Source organism: Vanessa cardui, chromosome 2 (assembly GCF_905220365.1).
Source record: "Vanessa cardui chromosome 2, ilVanCard2.1, whole genome shotgun sequence".
NCBI lineage: Eukaryota > Metazoa > Arthropoda > Insecta > Lepidoptera > Nymphalidae > Vanessa > Vanessa cardui.
The window spans coordinates 8,746,676-8,772,992 of NC_061124.1; the positions used below are offsets into that span (position 1 = coordinate 8,746,676).

Below are 26,317 nucleotides of genomic sequence, written 5' to 3' on the forward strand. Positions count from 1 at the left end.
TTAGATTTCGTGCCACGAGTGATCAATCTTTTAGGCCTTCGCATGGAGGCCTCGGAACTTTTGTTTACGATTTCGGTTCGGAGAAAAAATAATGCATTTAATTATTTTACATTTTGCAATTTATAACAATGTTAAAAAAATTGTAATACCATGGTATTCAATAGCTTATATTTTGCAATGAACATCGTTTATTATAATTTGGGTAATTTATTTTTATTAACAATAAAGATGATTATATTAAAATACATTTGAATTGAAATATGCTTTTATTTATCTTTGCTATTTACATGGCCGTAGAAAAGACAATTAACAGATTTTCTTAAAGTAACCTAAAATACATCATTTTCTTTCAGTCAATTATACATAGATACAATTTTTTCTATCTATAATAGTTAAAGTGTGTGTCCGTGAAAAAATAGTTACGTTTATTTTTAAATATATAAAATTGTGTATATAGACATACAATTCTGGAATACATAGTACAATTTAATAGCAACAACACAAATAATAAATTTACAATAAATCAATCCCTTATTTCTATTATCACTTGGTATCGCTTAGAATATTTATTTATACATGACCTAAATTAATACGTTAAAACTACAAATGTACATTAATTATACAACCTATAAATCGTACTTTATTGGACTTCGGTACTTTGGCCATAAACACATCGTACTGTGTTTCTTGGAGCATTCGCTCAATCCTTACTCATTATATAAAACACTTTCACTGAAAGTCACTCATAATTTGTTTAAACTGTCAACTGAAGTCACCTTATAAAATTTAGATTCGTGATAATAACAAATTGAATAGCATTTTAATTAACAAACGAACACGTTTTCACAGCTTAATACAGAAAGTGTGTCATAAATCTTCGTCAACAATGCATTTGACATTTTTTTAAAACTGGGTAGTTTACCGTGTTCCAGAGATCACAAAAGTCTTCGCAAACAATACCCCGCGAACGGATACCTTGTCAAATATAAGACACTTCTCCACACTAGCACTGTGTTTACATAAAATATACAACGTGCTGTAAAGCTTTCGACAGCCAGCGGTCATTGTTTACAACTCTGTTGTTTTATATTCACAACAGATCCAGTGTTATTTGGATACTTTTGTTACAACTATTTCGTATTCTATTTTCTCATATAACTCTTTGCTAACTCACAGTAGGAATCAATTTATATGAAACTTCGGACGGCTGTAAATCTGGCGTTGATTTAAATTGTTTTAAAATCGATCAGACTATTAATATAATCTATTTTTTAATAAGCGTAATTTATTATTATAAGCATAAACCTGTAGCGCGTTAGTGAACTTTTCATTCCACGTTATATTATACATATTTTCAAAGAAACGGTTTAAAGTATAGTTGGATGAAAGCTTTAGGCGGATTCTAGTGAAACGTACAATATGTGGGGCGTTAGCTACGTGGATAATTATGCTTCCTAATCGTCGAATGAAGAGTTCCCTAAGCGCGGTGCGGTCAATATGCGGCAGCGGCGCCGGAATGGTGCATTAAGTGATGGTGGTGGTAGGACTCCTGGGTAGGACACCACCACTCCGGCACACCATGTGGAACCGCGGGTGCAGGCTGCTGGAATTGACTCCAGTGTCCACCGAAGCCGATTTTGTTTTCCATCATACCATTACCACCTATATTTGTGAGGTGTGAGGGTTGATTGTGGTGAGGAGGCGCAGGTGGCCTTTCGTAAGATTTTTGGTCGTGAGGGTTGAGGTACTTATCGTTGAGGCTCTCTAGTTTGTCGGTTATCGTTGGGTGGTGTTGAGGGTGGTGAGGCGGTGCCGGAGCCATTGTCGGTGGGGGAATTGGGACAGGAGGGCTGGCAGCTCCAGCTGTTACGCTTACGCTCCCTGCCGAGGAGGAATCGTCGCCATCACTGTCGTAGCGTGGGGACGCGTCGCCGGCAGCGCCGTGGACTTTCATGTGCTTCCGCAGTGAAGAAGGGTGGGTGTAGGACTTGTCGCAGCCGTGCACGCGACAGTTGTAGGGCTTGTCTGATGTGTGCACGTGGGAATGCTTCTTCCTATCAGATGAGTTGGCAAACCGACGATCGCAGCCAGCATACTCACATTTGAACGGTTTCTCACCTGAAAAGACAAAAACATTACATTAAATCCAAAACATCATAACAATCCAAAAGTTTTCATTCAAAACTGACCCTATGCCCTGAACCTAATAACTTTATTTCCATTATTTATTTTCAGTGCAGTAAGAATTGTGCGTTCCTCAATTTCTCACTACCTGTTTAAATAAAACATCGATGGAAGCAACTGCGAATATGAAATCATGTCATAAATAACCAGATTTGCTCGTTGTTTATAGTTCACGAGGATAAATAAATATTCGTAACAATTGTACGGGATACTTAACACGTCTATAAATCATTTATATAAGAAGACTTTGTCACACCACCTTAACAATGCTGAACGTAAATCTGTTACGGGATATTGAACTTTATCGTCTGCACCAAAGCTATATTTACACTTGACCAGTTATTAAATTATGATACCATTTGACAAAAGAATAACCCCAATAATCCTGCTTGTGACGTGATGATTACGTTGAATTCTTTTTAATCGGTAATTTTTTAATTATTATACAGTAATGTCTGTTTTCTGTTCTTTAATTGGCAAAAAATATCATTTAGAGAATGTATACATTAACGAACAAATAATGTATTACAAATACGAAAGTAGCTTCGTCTGTCCTATCCGCTTCGCTTTCTCAGCCGTAACACTGAATCAAAATTGATGAAATTTGGTTTGAAGCAAGCTTGCATCCCCAGGAAGGATATATTAAACAAAAAACCTAACAACCAACTCTTAAATCCAATAAAAGTTGCAGCCATATATTGTATTTCATTTATTTTTTCAATTATTAGCTTCATCAACTTTTATGTAACACACGTATCCAAGGCAATGTTCAATGTTCTTGAATTCTAGAGTGATGATAATAAAGTGACGATATTACTTAGAATGATAAAATTTGAGCATGCAGTTATGTTATTATTAAAACTAATTATAGTTTTACAATTCTATTTTCGATATTTTAAGACGTAATAATAACATTTTTAAGGCAGAGTAGCCTTTCTTTTCTTTATTACATTTTAATATAAATGTATTAAAGATTTTATTTACAATATTCTATCGTATGCATTTAAGTATAATCTTTCAATTCGAAATCACGGTCCTTAACGCAAACATGAATTACATTGTGATAAGTTTTTGCAAAACAATTTTACAATATCGGCAGCAATGCGAATGCTATTATTGTGATAAACCTTTAAGAGTTCACCGAATCGTGTGTCATGTGTGGAGCATTCAATGAAGTTACAAGTAGGCAGAGTCGCTGGAGTGTCCGCGGTGTACACAGCCACAACAATACACTTTCCTTTGTCATGTTTACAAATAAACCTCTTCGGTTGTAATCCCCCGTATTGTGTTTGAAACTTGAAGATCGCGCTGAGAAGCTACAGATGCTAATCTCAAGTGTCTGTTAACGCGGCAATAATAGGGCTTTTTAGAGTTTCTCCACCGCAATTTTTGTTACAGTGTCGATGTTATGAATGAACGCATCGTCTTCCACCGCATTTAATGCTGATACTTCCTTTATTTCATTCACATCAGTACAAATAAATACCTAGTATTATTAAGCCGTGTCATTCACTTTCGTACAATGCTCGAGTGGGTGTATTTTTTTAGCATATCGTATTATATTTATATAAACACAGTTTAAAATTAAGTGCCTCGTATAAAGGTACACTTAAAAAACGAAGTCTACTGTTCTTATTTTGGGTCAGACAATAAATATGTTCGAATATCCGTCACTAATGAGCCTAATACAAGATAAAAGATCCCAAAACATGTGTCGCCCGTCTAATTACTAATCGAGCGCATCATCTGAGACGATGTCACAAAAAAGGATCAACGACAAATTCTATTAGCGTGTGATGTGTTATCTCTGCGCACGCGCCGCAGTCGCGTTAACTTCTTCACACACTATTTTTCTATTCTAGAATGCAACGCTTTTTATATTATTATCTATTTGAAATGATCGAATGACATAATAATGAACTCTTTATAGCTATATATTGCTTTTTATTTTATAACTATACATTTTATATATGTAAAATACAGTATTATATTTGTCTTATTTAAATTAAGTTCTTAGAATTACCTTTTAGTGGCATCGACCACCGAATATAGTAACATATAAATATAAGTAACGCTATATATGTATGTTTAATGATAAAATAAAAACAGAAACAACATGAGTTGGGAATGCACGTCGTGAATTCGTTGCATGCCAAGCCGGGACACGGGCTAGGGTCAGATGTTTATCTTAAACGCCTGTATCACCCACCGGAGACACTTTTTTGTAACGTTATTATCGATGTGAAATTTTATCTTCGCCTTATTTCCACGACGCTTTAATATTAAAACAGATAAGGATTTAATTAATTAGAATTCGAACATTAAAAAATCGATATCGTAATGCAAATTTCGTATTCATATCGAATTTTATTTGATAAAAGCAATGCGTAGTTGGCACATCGCCTAGAAGGAATCTCTGCGGTATTAGATTACCGTTCGTTTCTTAAGTGCGCGCTGCTGAGAAAACAAGCTTTTTAGAAATAGCAAGAGTGATGTGACATCTGACACACGCGGCCTTTACACTCGGGATGTTCAAATGGCATTAGGTGAGTTTGGAGAAAAAACAATTGCGGGTCATTTGATATCGAGTTCCCGCTGACGCTACGGCTATTTATGAAAATTAAAACGGTTTACGTAAATCGATACTCGTTTTACGAGACTAATGGCAGTGTGATAAACACGACATCATTTGAATACTTTCTGCACCTTGTTTGCGGGAATGAATTAAGCATTCATTTATAAGGTCGTCGGTTTTTTTAAAGTCATTTATCGGCGATTAAATGATAGTCAACATAGCGAAGTTATTAGCAACAAGTGCTGTTTGTTTGAGGAAATATTAAATTTTGTATAAGGATATTAATATGTTCATAAGCTGCTGTGTTTATAATTTTAGCTCAAATATTGTTATGCTATTATCGAAAATAATTCAATATTACGTTAATCGAAGTTTAAATCAATCGTTCCCATAAGCGAATAAGATAATAATGAATGGCTTAACTTCGAAGTTTGGGACCAATATTCGCGTGTAAGCTAGATTCTCAAATTTAGTTGATTTAATTGATATCATTTTCAAAGTTAATATTTATACAAATATTACGAATCGAATCAATAAAAGTCATATCTTAAGAATACAAAATAAACCTTTTTAAAACTAAATGAAATAATTGTTTGAAACGTAACATACGTATAACAAAAACAGGTTGAAATGAATGCAGTATGACGTAATTATTCACATTTTTTTATCGCACGAAATCATATACCTTTCAGACGTAATGAGCATTGTTTAATCGCTTAATAGCTATTATGGAACGAAGCATATCCGAGTTAATTCAATCTCCAATAGACAGACGGCTAATGAGCGCCCGATGACTAGCGGTTTGCTGACACTATCGTCTCCTTTCAACACGAACGCACACCATGTTTTGACTGACCTATAAACTAATCGTTACATTCAATAATATCTAAATTCTCAACTAGCTGCAATATCGATATCTATGTATAACTGTACTATATAATAATAGTATTCCACGGCTAATAATAATATTAAAGTACCAAGACTTACTGCATCCTGGATGTAATGCAACTATCACATAATAAATTATTATCATTGTCACTTAAAGTAAACACTGATTGACGACTCGAACGATTCTTCGAAAACCGATTTTCTCTCGCATATTTAAAAAGGAATTTCGTACACTGTATAATGATTTATGACCTCCCTTTATCCGAAACGTATTTCGAATTAGAAAGATATATTAATATCTTCATTTTTTCCACTTCTCAAAGAATACGGCCCTTGTCCCGTGAATACAAAAAGAGTACGTCGGGTCGGCGCATTCGGCGCCCAACGACCGTGTGACAAGGTGCTTTATGCGGACGATTATGAGCAGACCGAATAATGTTCCAATACCCGATAAATATCTGCCAACTCATACAAAAGCATCCCAATAATAAAATAAAAATATAATAGTAAATGTAGCAACAACACGGGCCACAAACTGCACAGTCATATCTCCGCTGGTAAATATAAATTAAATGAAAACGTACGGCGTGAGAGGAAGAAAGACGGCGAGCGTGTAACGAAAACAAATTAAAAGTGATCAATGTTTAAACTTGCACTTACGACCGCGCTGACGTCTTGCGGACTTTATGTCTCTGACTTATACTTACCGTACTTGTATGAATAAATTATTATCTATATTAATATTATAAACATGAAAGTAACTGTCTGTCTATCATCGGTCTTTCATGACCAAACCGGTGGACCGAATTTGATGAAATTTGGCATGACAACCAACACCCTAAAACGCAAGTAAAGCCACGGGCGATTGCTAGTATTCTATAGTTCGTATTGGTGTGTAGTTTCGTAGGATTGTTTTTTTTTTGTTACAGGAGAATCAATGAATAATAAAAAATCTTTTCTCTTATTTTTACTGGAAAATTGTGAATAACGCCTAAGTCCATTCCTGGTAAAACTAAATGATATAGTATCACATTTGCCCGTCTGGCAATACAGAAGTAAATTAAACTGCAAGGGCCATTGTTCTCGCGGAAACTGTGAAAACACCATGCGTCTTGCTCTGATAACTATCAGTTGAGAATGTGCAGTAGAGATATTTCTATCCAACGATTCAGAGAGAAATGGAAAAGTATACGATATTTTATTTTTAATTTACAAACGATGAAGCAAGTTTGTGACCTTTGATAATACATATTAGACTGACTCTGACATTTAGAAAAAATGCTCGAGCAGTGTTGTGTGGCGAATATTCGAGTTAGCGGAACTTTTCGGATTCTGTTCTCAGAGCATAATGTTGAATAATACGGTGCGATACACCTGCGTGCAACGGAATGACTACAAAACGACAAGCAAGCGGGTTCGCTCGTCAATCCGTCCGTCAGGCGTTTTGACAGCCCTAACCGGCATCATCGCCGGGACCCGAGAGATAAAAAATAGCCAGAAATACATCATAAACAACATTTTTATTTGACGATAAAATATGAAGACAGTAAAACACAGAACTTTGAATTTGATTTGCAGTTACAGCGTTTAATTCGAACGTTAGGAATACAAAGGAAATTACGTTTCATGAATAAATAATTATCGTATAATCAAATAAGGTTTATTTTCAAATTAAATTAACATCAAATTAAATTAAATTGCCGTTAGAATAAATTAATTAAATTTCAACATGGTAATATTAATAAAGCCGTGCTCGTAAAAGAGGAACAAATTAAAAGATATTTTTAATTCAAAATTATAAAGCAGTAGATTTAAAATGGTTAAACATATGGACAATATAATTCTGCCGTGTAACATGATTTGTCCAATAAATCGAATGAATTATGAATGTGTATCGTATCTGTTATATCCACTCAACACCCACGCGGGCTCGGATTTCAGCCCCTGGGCACGTTTTTGGGACAAACGATTACTTTTAACGAATATTAATAGTCGGTTTTGTTCTTATTAACGTTTTGTTGTTTTCTTTTACGACGCGCCCACATTCTTGGGATTCATATGAGTCTATTTTGTTGCTAATACTTTTTAAAACCATAAATGTTAAGTTTTATCTCGTTGTATTTTTATTGTTTTGCTACCTATAATTTAGATCGACTATCAGGTAGACATGCCTTATTTATACACTGCGACCACTATTAAACTAGACTATATCAATTAAATAATTTATTAAAAACTTTTAATGCGCTGTTAATTATTTTAAATAAGGTTTTGCGCAACGAGATCCCGGGATAAGTATTTGCACGGTCACAACTTGTATTTAATGAAAAAACCTTTAATTTTATATTTATTGGTTAGTATTCGTTTGCTTAAGCCGCACATAATTATTATATGATTATTGGCTCAAAGTTTGTATGGATTTTATAGAACCAAAGTCTAACTTATGTTTAATTTTTTTTCTGTTTGTTTGTAGGTATACAATTAATTCTATGTACAAACATTATATTGTATTAAATACAAATCAATTCTAATATTATAAATGTGAAAGTAACTAATAAACCGCTGAACCGAATTTGACCAAATTTGGTGTGAAGCAAATTTGAGCTCTAAGGAAGAACACAGGCTACCTTTGTAGCCTAACACGTCACAATCAAAAGCCTAAAACGCGAGTGAAGCCGCGAGAAACAACTAGTTAGCAAATAAGATGAGTTGTGGTTTATTAATTAATATTCATACTTGTATGTCGAATATCAAAGCGTTGTCAAGAATTAAAAACGAGCGTTTTGTCTATGACGCTGCGCAGATTTCGACGCAAAAAGAAGTAACTAAACTGTCCATTGTCCTCTTCTTATTGTCATGTTAACATTTCGATTGTTATCCGATGCTTGTCTCTGGATTTCGATCGAGACTTTTTGGTAGTGTAAAATGTCGAGAATTTGTCTCAAAAACCTATCGTCAACGCAGAACGTGTTAAGATGACGCTCTTTTAGTTTTCGTTTTAACATCAAGTTGAAAACCGCGTCATACTACTAAACACCCCAGACTTTACCAATGTTACTTTTATAATTTATCTTTTATGAGAAATTTAAATATTTTTATTGCTCTATATATCTTGTTTTATTTAACTATTTGTTGTATATCATGACTTTTAAACTTTAATAGGACTCTTTTTGACTCGTTGTTTTTCATCTAGCTATAATTCCAAGCACCTCAAGGGTCCCAAAATGGATTTTTATTATCAACTTATTTGGTTCAACGTTATAGAAAATACATAATTTGTTAGATTCCTTCGGAAATCTAGGAATATAACTAGCGTTGGAACATTTACGCATTACTAAACTTCATTTCATTCAATGTTTACAATACATTATTTGTGACATAAATCTCCACGTCATCATGATATTATACTGAAATCCAAAGTGGTCTTACTTTACCGAGTTCTATTTTTAAATATCGTTTTAAAATAGCCGATTTAAGGTCCTTCAACAATCGATGTCTTGTACACAGTACATACTACCTACATACATATTAATAGCGACAAGGTGTCAGTGAAAAAACACATGAATGATGCAGTGAGACCCTCCGCCGTCGCCCTACAAGACGAAAGAATTTCGCGCAGTTAGCTGCCTCAAAGAGAAAAGAGTTTTTCTCGTCACATTGAAAACACCTGATAGCTCATTTCATTTAACAAGGAAAGCTACTATTTATATCTAAAAACTACGATTCGAAAAACTAAATCACACTTTATAATACGTTAAATTTTCGCAACTATGTTTTGTAAGCAACGTTCGAATATAAATATTAATTAATTCTGTAAAACGCTTAGTATTTTTTATGATATATTCGTTATGTTATTCATTTTATATTACAGAAACGTTTCTGTCGTTATAAAATACAAGCCGAGGTAGTAAAGTGTCAAAAAGGAAGGATGGTAATAAGATAGAAGAGCAAAAGAGGCGTAGGTAGAGTCTGCGCCGGCGCATATGCGCGCTCGAAACTATTGTTAGTACCTACACTGAGATCGCACACAATTTATGTTGCTTTGGCACCAGCTCTTTGTACTTGTAACATTATAAAATAGAAATGTCTATGAATAGATCACATACAGCTCCTTCTGTATTTGAATTCAACTGTTATAGTCGAATAATGGCACTTCTGTTCTACGAATGAATATTAATTAAAATACATATTATATAATAAATCTATACATATAATAAAATTGGTATATACACGGTACATACGTATACCAAAATCACATTTTATAATTATTTTTGTTCGTCTGTCTGTCTATTTGTTCCGGCTAATCTCTGGAACGGCAGGACCGAATTTGATGGGACTTTCAATGACAGGTAACTGATGTAATATGGAGTAATTTACTTTTATTTTAGAATTATGTATAAAATTTTATCTCCGCCCGTGTGAAGCCGGGTGGGACCGCTAGTACATACTTAATAATTTCGTTACCATAGACATTGTCAAAGAAATATTTCTGGAATACGTGGGAAATATTCGTCGTTATATAAAAAGTAAATTTCTAGTGATTTGCATTCGATCACGTCGCTTTTTGTGGACATCGATTGCGATGTTACCTTCACGGTGTTCATTATTTCTTGCTATATAAATCAACGATAAAATATGAGGATTAAACTGGAAATTACACTAAATCACATGCATCGATGGCGAATGCGATATAAAAACTATGAAGAAATATTTATCGATGGTAAAGTGTTCTTATCTGTTTCTATTTTATTCATTATTCATTAAGGGGAGATCGATGCGGGTGGTTGAAGTAAGCACATTACGATTAAGCAAAAAACAAACCTACACCATCTCGGTATAACCGCTATAGATAACAGTGTCCATGTATTTTTCATGATGGCGTCGTTGAGCACCGCATTAATCAGTTTACTATGGAAACGAAATTAATCATAAATTTTCTTGTCACTTGTCCATCTCGAATGATCGGCGATTAACTGACGATCGTCATAATTAAGTGTCGCCGTTTATTTCACTCGAGTCAAGATGGCCCAGTGGTTAGAACGCGTGCATCTTAACCGATGATTGCGGGTTCAAACCCAGGCAAGCACCGCTGATTCATGTGCTTAATTTGCCTTTATAATTCATCTCGGGCTCAGCGGTGAAGGAAAACATCGTGAGGAAACCTGCATGTGACAAATTTCATAGAAATTCTGCCACAGGTGTATTCCACCAACCCGCATTGGAACAGCGGGGTGGAATATGTTCCAAACCTTCTCCTCAAAGGCCTTTAGCCCAACAGTGGGAATTTATAGGCTGTTGTTGTTGTTTATTTCACTATATATATTGTCAATGTATTGACGAAGAGTAATTTTAAATGCTATTCAATGCAGTGGAGACGGTTCGCTCACGAAAGCATCCGTTTCACGGCGACGCAGTTTTTATTCGCGCTCCGATTCTCTGTTCACACCGTCGCCGATGACGTTTAACGAAATTACAATTCATCGGAATGAACCGAACGTGTTTTTGTCGGCTAAGAGTTCGGTTATTTCTTCAATCAGGTGCTAAAATCTGAACCGAGTGCATCCTTTGAATCGTATAGTTAAAGCCAGCCATGATTCGCTGCCTTTGTCATTCAAATAGCACCGGGGCTCAGTATTTATACCGAGTTACGTATAAGCAATGAGCTCTCGATGTCGTCACCTCGACTTGTTGTCAAATATACAACGAGGGGAAACAGTGACAATGGAGATAAAAACGTAAACCGCTTAGCACTTTTATTTCTATATACGCGACAATATCACGTAACTGAGCTGCTGAGGGTAGCGAGCGATTGGTTTGTCTATGTGTACATGAACTTGACGTTTGTGCGTGTGTGTCTGTGTGTGAAATAATACGTTAAGATCTGTTTGTGAGGGTCGCAATGTATCTATGATTATAAAACGCCACGCCCCTGCAGGCGTCTAAAAAGATTCTATCTTTAAATGCGTTCTTTTTTTAAATTAAATTTATCAGAATTATCATGCATATATATGAGTAAAAAGCATTTTATATTTTGACAGCGTCATTGGACTGATATTTAATAATAAATGATTTATATACAAGTCGATTAATGACATCTAATTTTCTTTTAATGAACCTTATGAGCGTTTTATTATATCTTATTCGGACACAAAGGCTCGATGACAAACGACGTGAAGTTTAGGAAGAGCTGGACGAGTCCCCTCAGTATGTGACGCACACATTTGTATTATCATTGTTTGTTATATTTTTTATACAATTTATCAATCCGAGGCAGATGGCGACCGGATCACATAAACACCTTTTAATATTCACCCAACGATTATAGGGTTGCAATATTATCACATGTGATGATAAAATGGCCGAACGTTTTAATGGTAATAAAGATTTCAGCTATAATTACTGTACATCAAAATGTTTAAAAAACTACATTCAACATTTTGCAAAAGTCACAATATTTGTTGATAATACAATTGTTATGATAACACATAAGAAATACTATTATAATGTACTTTATTTAAATAGACTTATACATTTGAATAGTCTTTATGCAAGATTATATAGAAATCCTGCTTGAAACTTCTCCTAATTTACTTATTGTTTTTTTTTCTCCGATAATATCTTCATATTATCGGAGAAATAAAAATATGAATAAATACAGTTAAATTTTATTATTAAACTGCGTAACAATCAACACATATGTGTAATAAAATGACTCAATATTTAAGTACACTTTGAAAACACTTACTAAATTATATTCGATCAAAATAAAGGCAATGTCGAATGAAAGCTCATATTAGGGATTTATTTTAAAGATGTATAATGTGTGTGTAAGGTATAAAATTGTCTAAATATAAGTATTAAATGCAATTATGTGGTCACTATTTACTGACCGAAAGTCTTATAAAACTAAGTCAGTGTATAAAATATTAGTATGTAGTAATATATATCACATACATTTATTTATCGACTTTAATGCTTCAACGACGTATTTCTTTCTTTTAGTAGAGTATTCCGTTAAAACGCACTTAAACGTACCGCAGACGAACAATCGTAAAATGACAAACACTTTAATGCGACATTGATCATAATAATTATAACATTTCTAGAATACGAGAATTAAAATATCACAAACTGGTGAGGAGGTTGTAACATTTTACGAGTAAGTTGCAGAATAGCATCGCGCTGGTATGCTTAAACAAATCAATCACTGCTTAATTTGTTTATATGTATAGAGTAAGTGTATATAATAAATATCCTGGTCTAGTTAAAATAAAAAAAATAAAAAAATATTCTATTCCAAATTTGAATACAGCGCATTTAGCTTTCATTGCACGCATATGTTTAGTTAGTGGCAATAAACCGGGAAGAGCTGCACTCGACGGGTGCACACAATACCGACCACAGGGGCGGAGCGAGAAGGGTTCCGCATTGTTTGCAAAATATTTTGAAAGCGTCATTTTATACGGCATATTAGCCAAGCGCTGCATTTGATCGGGGGTCGTCAAGGAATCATATCATCATTACCTTCCCTTGATGCGTCTATCGATCAACAAAAAAAAACAATTGGGAAAACCCGAATCGGAATACGTTGTGTAATAAATTTTTAGCTAGTATTATAATTTATGTTAAATATTTCTATAGGCTATTATTTTAAAGTTGCAAGAAATTTTGCTAATTATTGACAGCCTTTGATAATTAATTGTTGTACACATGTAACCTATATTCTCTATCTATATTCTCTGTACAGAGGATACTATGATGTCAAAAACAGCGCGAATGTCCTAATCAGAAACGTCCGAAAATTCTTACTAATCAAGTTTTATAATTGGTTATTGAGTTGTTACGTTTAATATTTAATATACCATACAAAAATTTTTTTTTGTTAAATTAAAAAATATATTTCTAACAATAGCTATCTCTAATAATAAAGCACAGGTGTAAAACTTATTTCAAAACAAGCTCCATAGCAGTGCTTAAATGAAATGAAGTAATCGTCGCGATGTGGGCGGAATGCGCGCGCGCCGCCGGCGGTTTGACGCGACCCGAGCCGGCCTCGAGGCAGGCGATTAGTAACACTGGTTTATTTAGCAACTATTAATGTAATCCGATGTTCATAATTATAACATTTATTTTATAATTGTACGTTTCGTGATCTTTTCTTCTTCTATCAACTAAATTAACCTATGGAATTTGTCGATTTTGAAAGAATACAAATATTTCCTAGAAGTAAATACGTATCTCATGATCTAATATATAAGATGTGTCTAAAACAATTTAAGTGATCTTTATAGTATGGAGACGTAGACAATTTCATTAATTAACATCAATATTTTCAACATAAGTTATGGCTTCATAAGAAATTAAAAATATGTAATTATTTATTTTATTTTAAATAATTTGAAAAGCGGTAATTAATGGATCAGCCCGGCTTTGTTTGAATAACACTGAGTTAATTTTTATCTAGTCTTAATAAGACGTATAGCGTTAAATTATATAAAACTGTTTGTTTGAAGTAATGATCCAATTCTAAAAATATTTTTCTAATTATATGTTAAATGTTCTTTATTAATAAACTTTATTTTCGTGCGAACCCGGAGCGGGTCGCTAGCATTCAATATAGACAAATGATATAACCTATAGATGTGAATCGCTTAAACAAATTGATATGTTACAAAGGGGCTATAGCAAATAAATTCTGCTACCGAGTTCCAAACACGGTGTCACGTTACCACTGGAACGTGTTTATAAAAATATCAGTTTCACGGAAGATGACCAAGCATCGCCACTGAGCCTCGATGCTATCAGAAAAGTCGATTCAATGTTGCCACATACAAGTTTTACCCTAATACAAATGTGTTTTACTTGATACTTTTAAACTTTATTGTATATTACGTTAAAATAAATAGATATATATGTAGTTTTAATGACGATTGAATTCATTTAGATTACATTTTGTTTGATTTGAAACCTCAAAGATTAGATTTGTTTCCAAGGTCCAAAACATACCGATTTGAAACATTTCTACAGCGAAAGTATTTATTGAATAACACGCATTATAGTTTTTTTGGATATCAAAGGTTACGTGTTTGTTTTGGTTTCATAATTCCAAATACCAAACATCACGTTTATTTTCAAAATCATTAGCTTTCATTTACTTTAGAATAGTAAATTTTAATTGCTAATTTATTTAAGATTTTTATGTTTGTATACTGATATTCTTTCCGAAGTGAGTTGACCGGTTCAACGTAATTATTTATGATTTTATATAAATTTCTTTAGTTCCATCTACAGTTAATACTACAGATGATAAAAAAGCGTAGTGTTACCGTAAATAAAATGGATAAAATTGACTACGGCATTTAAGTTGAAAGATAGAAGGTTTTTCTTTGTAGGTTCTATATTCCGAATAAGTGTTTTACAATTAATTAAATCCTCTAACATGACACGTCCAAATTTCTCAAAAGATCCATATTTTGTAAACTTTAATTTAAATAAAATGACCTCGGATAAATATTAAAGCAAAACTTGTTAAAAAGGAAGGAAAATAAATTTGAATTAAAAAAAAGTTTTGTTCTTGTAATCACTTCTGGTATACATTGATTTTACTCGAATTAAAGTTCATTTATTAACTTCTAGACATTATTATGCGTACCTCGTTTTCATATCAGGGATCTAAATAAAAAACAACTCTTTATTGCATGTTGCCCGATCATTAACATCGAAATAAAATATATGTTTTGCTTCAAAGTCTGTGACCCAAAAATATTACTAAGTCTCATTTAATTTTCTGTATCGCCTTAAACTGAAATGACTTACACGCAATTTTGATTTTTCGTCATATAGATTAGATATAAAATGTAATTAATTCGGAATGTAGATCGACCGAGAAAAACTGACAAGAATATCAGTAGTTTCTCTCTCATACGGATTATTATAGAGTTGAGTTTTATCATTTTTTATTTTATGTATAGCTAATTAAGATGGTGGGTTGACTTCGAATAACTTATAAAATATTTAGTTGTTTTTTGACCTACTATTGTATTCCTAATATTGCGCTCAACTAATTAGTGTTATTATAGCTCTAGACTCTCAGTTCTTAACGGACATTCAGGATAATTTATAGACACCCATAAAACAATTCTTCAAACTTCGCCACAAAAAAAAAAAAACTTTTCTATTCACGGACCCGTATGAGATAATAGCGGACGGGGGCACAGGACAAAAGTTTGAACGCAACACTAGACAGTTATAGTCCAAAAAAATATAATAGCAGATGTCCTTACATTTCGACAGGCCAAACGAATTCCTGGACCAATACTCAAAAGTCGATTTTTAAAGTTTAAGTATCAATACATTACTTACAATGCTCTAGCGTGCGAGGGAGACGAACGCGAGGAAGCGAGTCGACGGAACTGGACATTTTAATTTATGGCGCATTTTTTTATTCCACTGTACACAATACCGATGAATCTTTCTACTAATAATAAATTGAAAATGGAGTTCTGTCTCGAACGACTTTTGTCGATAGACCGTACCGAGAAACGGACTCCACAAGATGACCATATTATTATGAATCGCCGTTACTATACTTTGTTTGTGCCCAAAATGTGTGACATGGATTTTTTTAAACGATCATTTGTATTAAATACTGATGTCTTTGTGCTGGTCCAGTTATTGTTGAGGCGTGCCTAATATATCGCAACAGAGAGCATCTGTAAAGCCTCAGCGGACAGAGACAGCCGCGGGGGGCGGTTGATTATGAATTAATGAGAAATGAAATGTTTTGCCGGATCAAGATACATACAATCGAATGGCGTCGACGTCTTACTATGCGATGACAGTTATTGGTTATAAATTTTAGATAAACGGGGTTTATTATAGCGAACTCATAAAATTATTAGATTTATTAAATGTTTAACTAAAAATAAGAGGCGAAAAAATGATGCCTACTAATAGTTTAAAATCTAATTATGATGGAACCAATTATTTTATGATTTATGATATTTATATTATAATTATAAGAACGATTAGAAAATAATTAATTGGACTTCTTACCTGTGTGAGTTCTTTTGTGTATCTTGAGATTTTCAGATCTGGCAAACACTTTGCCGCAACCAGGGAAGGGGCACGGGAAGGGCTTTTCCCCCGTATGAACACGTATATGATTCACTAACTTATACTTCGCTTTAAATGGCCTCCCATTCCGTGAACAGCCTTGCCAGAAACAAGCGTGTGTCGTACACTCGGGTCCACCCACGTGCTCCACTGTTAAATGCGTCACGATTTCATGCATACTCGAGAAGAGTTTGTTGCAGAGTTTCCTAGGGGGAGGCTGTTCGGGATCTAGCCATTGACATCGCATGTCACGTCTCGGCGGAGCGCGTACGTAACGGAGGAATGCATGCGGCGCATGTGCATGTGCGTGTGGAACGAGCGGCGGAGCACCGCTTTGGTAGTGCACATCTCCACGCCAATCCCAGCTCTGCTCCAGAGGTTGTTGGGGAAACAGCTCGCCGCAGCCTCCATATTCTCGAAGGTAGCCTGGTTGGTAAGAGTGCAAGGGGTACGGCTGATAGTGCGGGGGGTGGTGCGGTGGCGGCGGATGCGGTGCGGCCGCCCGATGTTGCGGGCCCACACCGCAGGCCGGCTGCGGTGACATCTTCAGCCCGTAGGAGGCGAGGTGCGCATGATTGGTTTCGAGGAAGGCGTTCATGGCGGGGGTGGCCGACACCGGCGCATAGCCCCATTCGCCCGCCACCATCCACACGGCGGGATGACCCCGCTGATGACGTTTCCGTTAAAGTGATGGTCAAAAAGACCGTGCAGGTTCGATAGTTTAAATGATCTCTCAGTATCTTTACTTTTTCTTACATTCTTCGATATCTTAACGATGACCTGTTATAAAGAAATAGAATATGGTTAGTGAATTAATTAATACGCTTTAATAAAATTAGATTCGCTCTAAAATTCTTCGTATAAGTAGGGTAAAATATGAATCCAATCCAAAATCAAGGTGAGCGTAACCTCTCGGGACAAATTTAAGGCCATTTCTCAAAATGATAATACACATTCGAGCACCCATAACCGGCATCGAACATTTATTTATAATAAAAAAAAAATATGTGAGGCAGGTACTTTTGGACATTAAATTAAACTGTGGGTAAATTTATAGGACACTTTTATACGCCTGAGACAAAAATTCCAATTGTGTTCGTGTATATTTAATTTTAGTTTATTTGTTAGACAGGCCCCAATCTCTTTTATTACGGACTTTAGCATTGATAGTTTATTAAAATAGTTTTATGAATGATAAAACCAGTTTCACGGAGCGACGAACGATCCTAGTTATTCATATCTTTATTTATTAATACTTTAAGTTATATTTCAAACCGAAGCAATTTCCACTTAAATTCCATGTAGGTGTTAAATTTATATTTAAATGATAATATGTATCTTGAGCATCTACGTCACATGCGCAGAATCGTGTCTATATCTGTAAGTTGAATGTTAAATTGATTTTATTTAAAATCATTGATGCTGCTCACCTGCAAACGTTCTTTCTTGTCAGCCATGATAGAAAATTATATTAGGATTGAGCGCACATATTATTCAATAATTAAAGTATCTTATAAATGAATAAAATAAAACTTAATTAAACATAACTTAGTATGATTCGCATATAACGAAAATAAAAGTAATTAAGATACAAATAAATATGTAAGAAATATGTCAAACTAAGTTTTCAAATTTTTAGACAATTATTATTATAAGTAAATGCTGAGACATATTACAGATTTATTATAATATATAAATCAATTTTTAGGTATACTCAAATTGTTAAGTTAATTTGTTGATTCATATACATCTTAATGAACCTATTTCAGTACATATATGAAATTTCAATATAATATTCTACCATACCTATACATTTAAGTAAAGCACGTGGATTATAACCAGACGATCTCCATATTAAATACGAAATAATATTATTAAAGTATTATTTTTATATGTAAGAATTATTTAATACATTTCAATGAATAAACATAGAATATTCAGTAGAGCAAAGTGTTACTATTATAGATAAATATTTACGCTAAGCTTATGTTATATTTACTTATTAAATATTTGCGAAATTCCACCGGTAAATAATATTAAAAAAAATAATGGTTCTGTTTACAAATTTAAATATAAACCTACATAAATCAATTATATTATCTGTAGCATTTTGGAAAGCTAAAGATAATCGCATTATAGTTAATAACTTTGTTTGTGCATTGTTTGGAGTACTTCATCATTTCGCGTGGACCACGTCAGAGCAGAGCGGGAACCTACCTGAGTCAGTTAAACAATGTCATTCGTTCAGATATCCATCTAATCTCTATTATCTATGGCTCCCCGCGGCGGGACCGCTTCATCACAAAGCAACGGGTTGACAGATCTCCACTCGGAGACATCGAGAAATAGGATTACTAAAATTTTGACATTTCGTTAAACAACCTTCAAAGCATTATGCCTCTTAAGTCCTCCCACATTAAGCTATTATCGATTCAAAGATATCGAATGAGATTAAGTCAGTTTCACGGCTGAAACAGCTGCGAAACTGTTTGCTATAGTTTCATGGAATTAACTTTAATCATATTAGATGAATGGTGGTGTTTTGCAGTAATGCGAGGCAGTTGAATCAATTTAAAAGATTTTCCGCCCAGACTGTTGGGACGTCTTGCAAGGGCTTAAACTTTTTATGCAGATTAAAATGAGACTATGAGTTTAATCTCATCAATTCGTCGTTCTATAACAATTTAATCTTTAACACATCATTCGTAATTAGTAATTAAATATGAATTAGGAAATACATAAGATGAAAATTGAATATTGACAGTATAGTATCCGTATTTGGTGATATATTCGGAGAAAATAACAAACACCTCTGTTTTTGTTGGCTCTATATTTGTCTTAGGTTTTCGTGTGAATTTTGCTATTATATAACTGTATTCAATGCATGTATTTAGTGAGTTACGTTATAATTCGTTTTTTTTAATTTTCTTTGGTATATAGCAATATTTCTAGTTCTCTAGTTATGCAGGCACTCTTTGTTTAATCAGAAGCTTAAAAGTCTAAGTGCCGCTAACACTACCTAATTACACCTTCTCAAAACACACTTTTTCTGTACGTTAGGACAACTATAATTATATCAATTCTAATAGTTCATATGTATTCAATAATATGTATTCAATTACGATGATTGTGGAAAACTAAGAAATTTTTGTGTTCTTTCTATCACTCGTGTATTATATAAGTAACAATACAAAGGTATGTATATAGGTACTGAATCTAAGGTTACATTTTGGAGCTAGCTACACATTAATGTTTTAAAGATAGCGGCTTTCAATGAATTACTAATATTGGTTCTTATATCTGTGTTAAGATAATAATCCGGAAAATATGAATAGAATCTACTATTTTACAAAATCATGCGGGTCTCAACCGCAGCTTAACAAATCAAAAATACAAGGCATAATGCTTTCTGTTTTTAGATGTTTGTATACTTTGTGTCTTAGTTTTATATCTAATTAAGTCGTTTTTTTTTTAAGTGTTGCTAATGGAAATTGTTATTGTATTGTTCGTTTGTATTGTAATTTTGTCTAGCTGTCACGAAGTTGGAATATTTATGAACAGTTCATGTCTATGTTAACTGATGTTGTTTTTTATGTTACGATGAGTAGGCATTTTGATATTTTTACAAGAATTGATTTTAAACATGTCCAAATTGTTCTATATATGTCATAAGCACGATTCAATTTAATAAAATAATCACGTATATATTTGACTTAGAACATACATGAGTGTAAAATAGACGGATGACTGATAGAACTGGATTTGATATTATGTGAAAAACCCTATGTACATACATAATAAAACAAAGTACATTAGTTTGTTTCGTTATATCTCTGTAATTCAGTATTATGCGGAAGCTGCCTTATTTTAGAAGTGATAAGTTCTTATTGGAGTAAGCCGTTACGTAACGCGTTACGGCGCAAATTTGTCTAGCTTCATTGTGTCTTGCAGACAGGCAATAATTATATAAATAATTTACATACACAAAATTATAATGTATAATCGGGGTTAGAAAAGGTTTGTCACCTTAAAATCTATTTTCGTGTGCTTAGTGTGAACGATGATCTGACAGTGACATAATGCGTCGCAATGATTTGATGTTTAGATTCAAAAGGTATTAAGAGTTCAAGACTTGATAAAGGAATGAATTTGACTTTCACACTCTGACTGTACATATTCAATATTTGATACTAAGAGTAGCATATCTATTAAAACCAACAAAATGTTATAATTATATATATCCTGTCCATAAATTATTAAAATTATTATATTAATATATATATAAAATTTAAGTAATAACCTAAGCTTTGCTCAAGTAAAACCATTTAGTATTAAATATTTTCAAAATCAAATCAATTTTATTCAAGCAAACTTAACAATGAAGCTATCAACTATGATTAGTTGAAATTACCACATCTGCCCAGAGCCGCCAGAAGATTTTTTTTTTTTAATATTCTTGGCCCAGAGCAATTTGAACACAGTCGACATATACCTACACTATGTATGATAAAGATAAATATGTATACATTATTACAACATAAATAATGTATGTGTTGCCAGTTAAATGACATAGTTTTAAGAGTAAAAAAATTACTTTATAAAACCCTATTCCATATCGGTATAGTTTGTACTTTATGCTATACTAATTGTTTCGAATTATATTATAGATCTAATCAATATGCGATCATTAAGACATTGTAGTGTTATAAACTTAATGTCTAGTAAATATTATGACGGAAAATATTAAACAGAACGCAACTTTAAATAGATTAAAAAAACATAGTTGTACAGTGACATTGTTAGCAAAAAGTTTGTATATCATTTTGTAACGTATAAAATAACATTAGCCTTTTAGTTTTAGCCTTGTCTTTCTATAAGTTCCGGCAAATTATTTCTAAGTGCTTACATTTATAAGCCTTGTTATATTTAAGATTAAAACATTAAATGACTATCGTCCTGAGCAAATGTTTTTGGAATTGAACAACACTTATGCCTCTTCCATATGTCAAAGAATATATTTAAGCAAGTAAAACATGTTAGGTCACATCTAATTAGTAAAACCAAATATCGATTTGGAAAGCAATGATTTTGGTAAATTATGATCTATCTTAAGTAAAAATCGAAAATTTAAATCCCGTTATTTAATCTAGAATCATTTCATTCATTGGTCACTAATTAAACACTACTACCAGTTCGAAAAGAAATTACTCTGACCGGAAAAGAATCAACAAAAGAAACTTAGCGAGTCTTTTTTGACAATTTTATTATTAACATATATTCAATATGAAAAGAAATTGCCATGAGACGACCGTTTCATTCGCAGAGAAAATTGAACAACCATGTACGATAAATATTTTTTAATTTTATTCTTAAAAATTTTGAATCGTGCCAAGTCAAGTCGTTCTGCATATTTTCTTACGCGAATTAAAATGTAAATTTTATTATCTTCTGAAAAAAAGTACTATTATTCATATTAAATAATGTTCAATCCGCATGAAGTAATTTTAAATGTCTATGTTTAAGAAGGAAAATTATAAAACACATTGTGTTCTTTCTTTACCTAATTATATAAACAAATTGAAATTCCACAAGTGTACTTTGAATACTGATTCGAAGACTACAAATATTAATTTTTTAATTTTTTAACCTAGATAGGAAAGGTAGCTGTGTGATCACTATACAGACATTGGTACTTAAAGAAACGTTGACAATCGCACATAGCATAAACGCCAAAATATGTACCTACCTATACCATGTCGTCGTTATAGGTATACCTCGTGTTTATTACACAATTGTTATAATAATAATCATCAAATAATCGATATTTTATGAGTCGAGATGGCCCAGTGATTGGATGGATGATTGCGGGTTCAAACCCAAGCAAGCAGCGCTGTTTCATGTGCTTATTTTGTCTTTATAATTCATCTCGTGCTCAGCGGTGAAGGAAAACATCATGAGGAAACCTGCATGTGATAAATTTAATAGAAATTCTGCCACATGTGCATTCCACCAACCCGCATTGGAACAGCGTGGTGGAATATGTTCCAAACCTTCTCCTCAAAGGGATAGGAGGCCTTTAGCCCAGCAGTGGGAATATACAGGCTGTTGTTGTTGTTGTTGTTGTAGTCGATATTTATGTCAGTACAGTTAAACAAAAATACATGATTTGTATCAAGCAATTGAAATTCTATCTATTGATGTCGCACAAAATAATAACTACCTAAGTATATAAAGTTCGAACTTTGAATATGTCTGATAAGTTTAATCAGTAATATTATAAGTGTGAAAGTAAGTTTGTCTGTCTGTTGCGCTTTCACGGATCGATTACACGCTACTGAATCGATTTTGATGAAATTTGCTACGGTGTAAGATTATCCCATGAGGTTTCAACTTGAGAAAATTTCAATTCAGCCCTTATGGGGGTAAAATTGGGTTGTGTCCTATGAAGCTCTATAAACCACAAGCTCATCTAGAAGCATATATATATCCAAAAACAAATATAATAAAAAAAAAAAAAAACAAAAAAGTGAAACATCATATAAATGTATTTAATTATATATAACGCAAACTTTTTGCTAACTATATATAATTTTATATACACATATTTATCAGCATATAATATACCTAGAGGATTATCAGGACGAATGGAGTTTTTATTCGATAAATATATAAATATACATATCTAATATTAATAAATATTTTAAATATAACCTATGAAATAACTAATTGAATTACTGTAGTTATTTCAAATAAAAATAATGTCATGAATCTAGAAATTATGTTATGTACGTATTTACTCTTTTTTGATAGCTTTAAATATGCTATTAAGCAAATATATTTTTAGTTTTTTGGTTTCAAAACATAAATCATTGCTAAGAGGATTATTCTCTAAAATAATAAAACATATATAATTAATATCCTTAAAAGATTGCCGTCGCCGTCGGGTTGCCTTTTCTATTATATGCGTAATACATAATGATATAAATATTTCTAGATCTGTATATTTATAAATATTATGAATGGTAAAAATAATAGATAAAAAAATATGTTTTGTGAAAAATATATCTCTACATCATATCACTCAATTAAAAAAAAATACAAACGAATTGATAACCTCCTCCTTTTCAATTTTTTTTAATTAATTAAATATAATGGTATCAAAATATTATTTGCATTAAGTTAACCGTAAATGTTAATGCAAATTATCTGATTTGTTGAATGGAAAGATTAGTATAGTTAAATGTGTATTATCCTTGTATCTACAGGCACATAATATTTAAAGATCCAGTACCACGTGTTACAAATATTATATAATTTAGACAAGGCTGTATGCTATAAATACACTTGCCTTTTCCGAGAGGGAATTAGATAAAAAACTGTGTGATAAAATACATAAACAAATCTAAAAGCATTGTATTTGAAATCATCGTCAGTGATAACTAAGAACTTGAGAATGTTAAAAAAATATAATGAATATTACGTGTAGATACTTAATTAAATATTATGATTATATATTAATTTAAGACATACCTGAGAGCAAATACCACGAATCCAGTTCAAGTCAACGTATTAGAACTAAACACATTAACGCTCGGCTAGCTTCGTCTAGCAGCACAGGCGTGGACACTTCACTGAACGTACTATCTACGGTATAATAATTTTCAGTATTCTCATGAAATTAGAGCTACAATCATCGATATCACAGATGGCGCGTCGTTATAAAAATCTTGCTTCGATTTCACAGCCGGCTTCAGTACGAGACCGTGTCTTCGGTGACATCGGTTTTTCGATCGAATCGTCACACGGCGATTTTTTCTCGTAACGTTGAAAGGCTGCGCGACATGTGTCCACCGACTCCGCTGAGGTTCTCAGCATGACTGCGGGCTCCCGCGACGCCGCCCCTCGCCACAGCCGACATACTGCTTCTTAGAAAATATTTTGTAAACGCACTGCGGCCGAAGGCGCGAACGCAGCCCTGCGCGTCGAGAAAAGGGCGGGACGCAGCGAGCTTTTTCACCCAATGAAGTCGGCCCCGAGGCGAAACTCGAGTTGTATCGTTGTCTCTTTCGCTCTCGCGTACGTTACAAGTTAACATAAGAAAGAGCGCTTCGGTGTTGAACGACGAAATGTACAATGAAGAAAATTTCTCGATGTTAGTGTCGTAAAGTGTTTGCTTTATCAGATTTACGTTGAAAGCCTCGCTGTTAGCTACGAGGGCGCTACATCTGGTTATACTTTTTCGCAGCCCGGCCATCGGACTTGTAAGACAAGGATGGCTGGGGGCGGGAAATGTTTCAACTAATGTATTTTCCTGTGGGAAGGAAAACACATGTCGTCGCTTTTAATTTAATACGCATCACGCTGCGCTCTCTTGTAGCTCTCTTGCCCGATGTCCATTGCTTATTACCATTCGAATCGGTAATTCAAAAACTATTCGATTTTAATAATTAATTAATTAATTCTTAACTAAACTACTTTAATATTAAAAACATTTTTTAAACTAATAATCTGTTACCATTCTTGTTACAAATATTTACTTAATATATATAAACTTTTTGTTTAATCTTTGTTTTAATAAAAATATAAATTTGAATTAAGAAATATTTTGACTAGTCTGATAAATTATAAAAAAGGAACAATTATAATTATCTTTTTGTTCCGTAAACTTATGATGCTCGAGACGGTATGTTAAAAGGGACGGAGCGAAAATAATTGTCGTAATTAATTTGATATTCCGGTTTGAGTCTGAACTAATTATTTCGTAAAAACTTGCATTCCACGTGCGACGCCGCGGCACGCCTTCCTGCCAGCGCAGCGGGATTGGTTACTGCAAGGCATGCAATGGTGGACACGCAATTAATTCTAAAAATTTTATTATGAACACCGAAATCAACAATGTTTTATTTATTGATAAAACCGCAATGGAATCGTACCGAGTACGTCCTCCAGAATCGATGCGAAAACGTATGCTTTATTATAACGTCGCGAGTATACATTGTCTCGGTTGTTTAGTCGATTCAGTGCACTTATGACCTTATGGTCCCGAGCGAAATGTTCATCGGACCGCACGAGTCGGTTTCGTGATTAATTTAATATATTTAAAGTTGAGCACTTCCCTCACGCGATCCTTTTTGCGTTCTCCGATTTAACGTGATCGGTGTACTGTAATAGCTTTTTATTCATGTGATCGGTTTTATCGATACTTTTTATCGGAACTGGTTTCGATCATCGCCATAATGGCCACCTCATTGTTAAAACTTGGCCACGTTTACATGTTAGTGAAAAAAATTTACTGAATGGCATAACAATCTCTCCCCCCTAAGGCTTAAACGCTCGACGTCAATTAAATACGTATGTGGTCCTTACATATGTATGTAAAAAGATTTCTCGCTAAATAACTGACAGTGGAATGTCGCAGTTCTCGTGAATGGGGAAAAAAAAGAGTATTTTATGCGGCGTTAGTTAACGAACTATCTCTGAAGAATGACTGAACTAGTGTTAGCATTCCATTGACAAGTTTTAATTAATTAGTGTTGATTATAAATTATTATTAAGAGT

At 33.5% G+C, this 26,317-nt stretch overlaps 1 protein-coding gene across 1 annotated transcript; it reads right to left on the reverse strand.

The window, feature by feature from the left end:
• Nucleotides 1-269: 269 nt before the first annotated feature.
• Nucleotides 270-25,160, reverse strand: LOC124542318 (zinc finger protein ZIC 4-like). The gene is made up of 3 exons (XM_047120287.1): nt 24,290-25,160; nt 16,700-17,539; nt 270-2,118 (listed from the first exon to the last, which is right to left on the reverse strand). The coding sequence occupies exons 2-3, from the start codon at nt 17,403-17,405 to the stop codon at nt 1,493-1,495; spliced, it is 1,332 nt and encodes a 443-aa protein (XP_046976243.1). The 5' UTR covers nt 17,406-17,539; nt 24,290-25,160; the 3' UTR covers nt 270-1,492.
• Between the last annotated feature and the right edge of the window lie 1,157 nt (nt 25,161-26,317).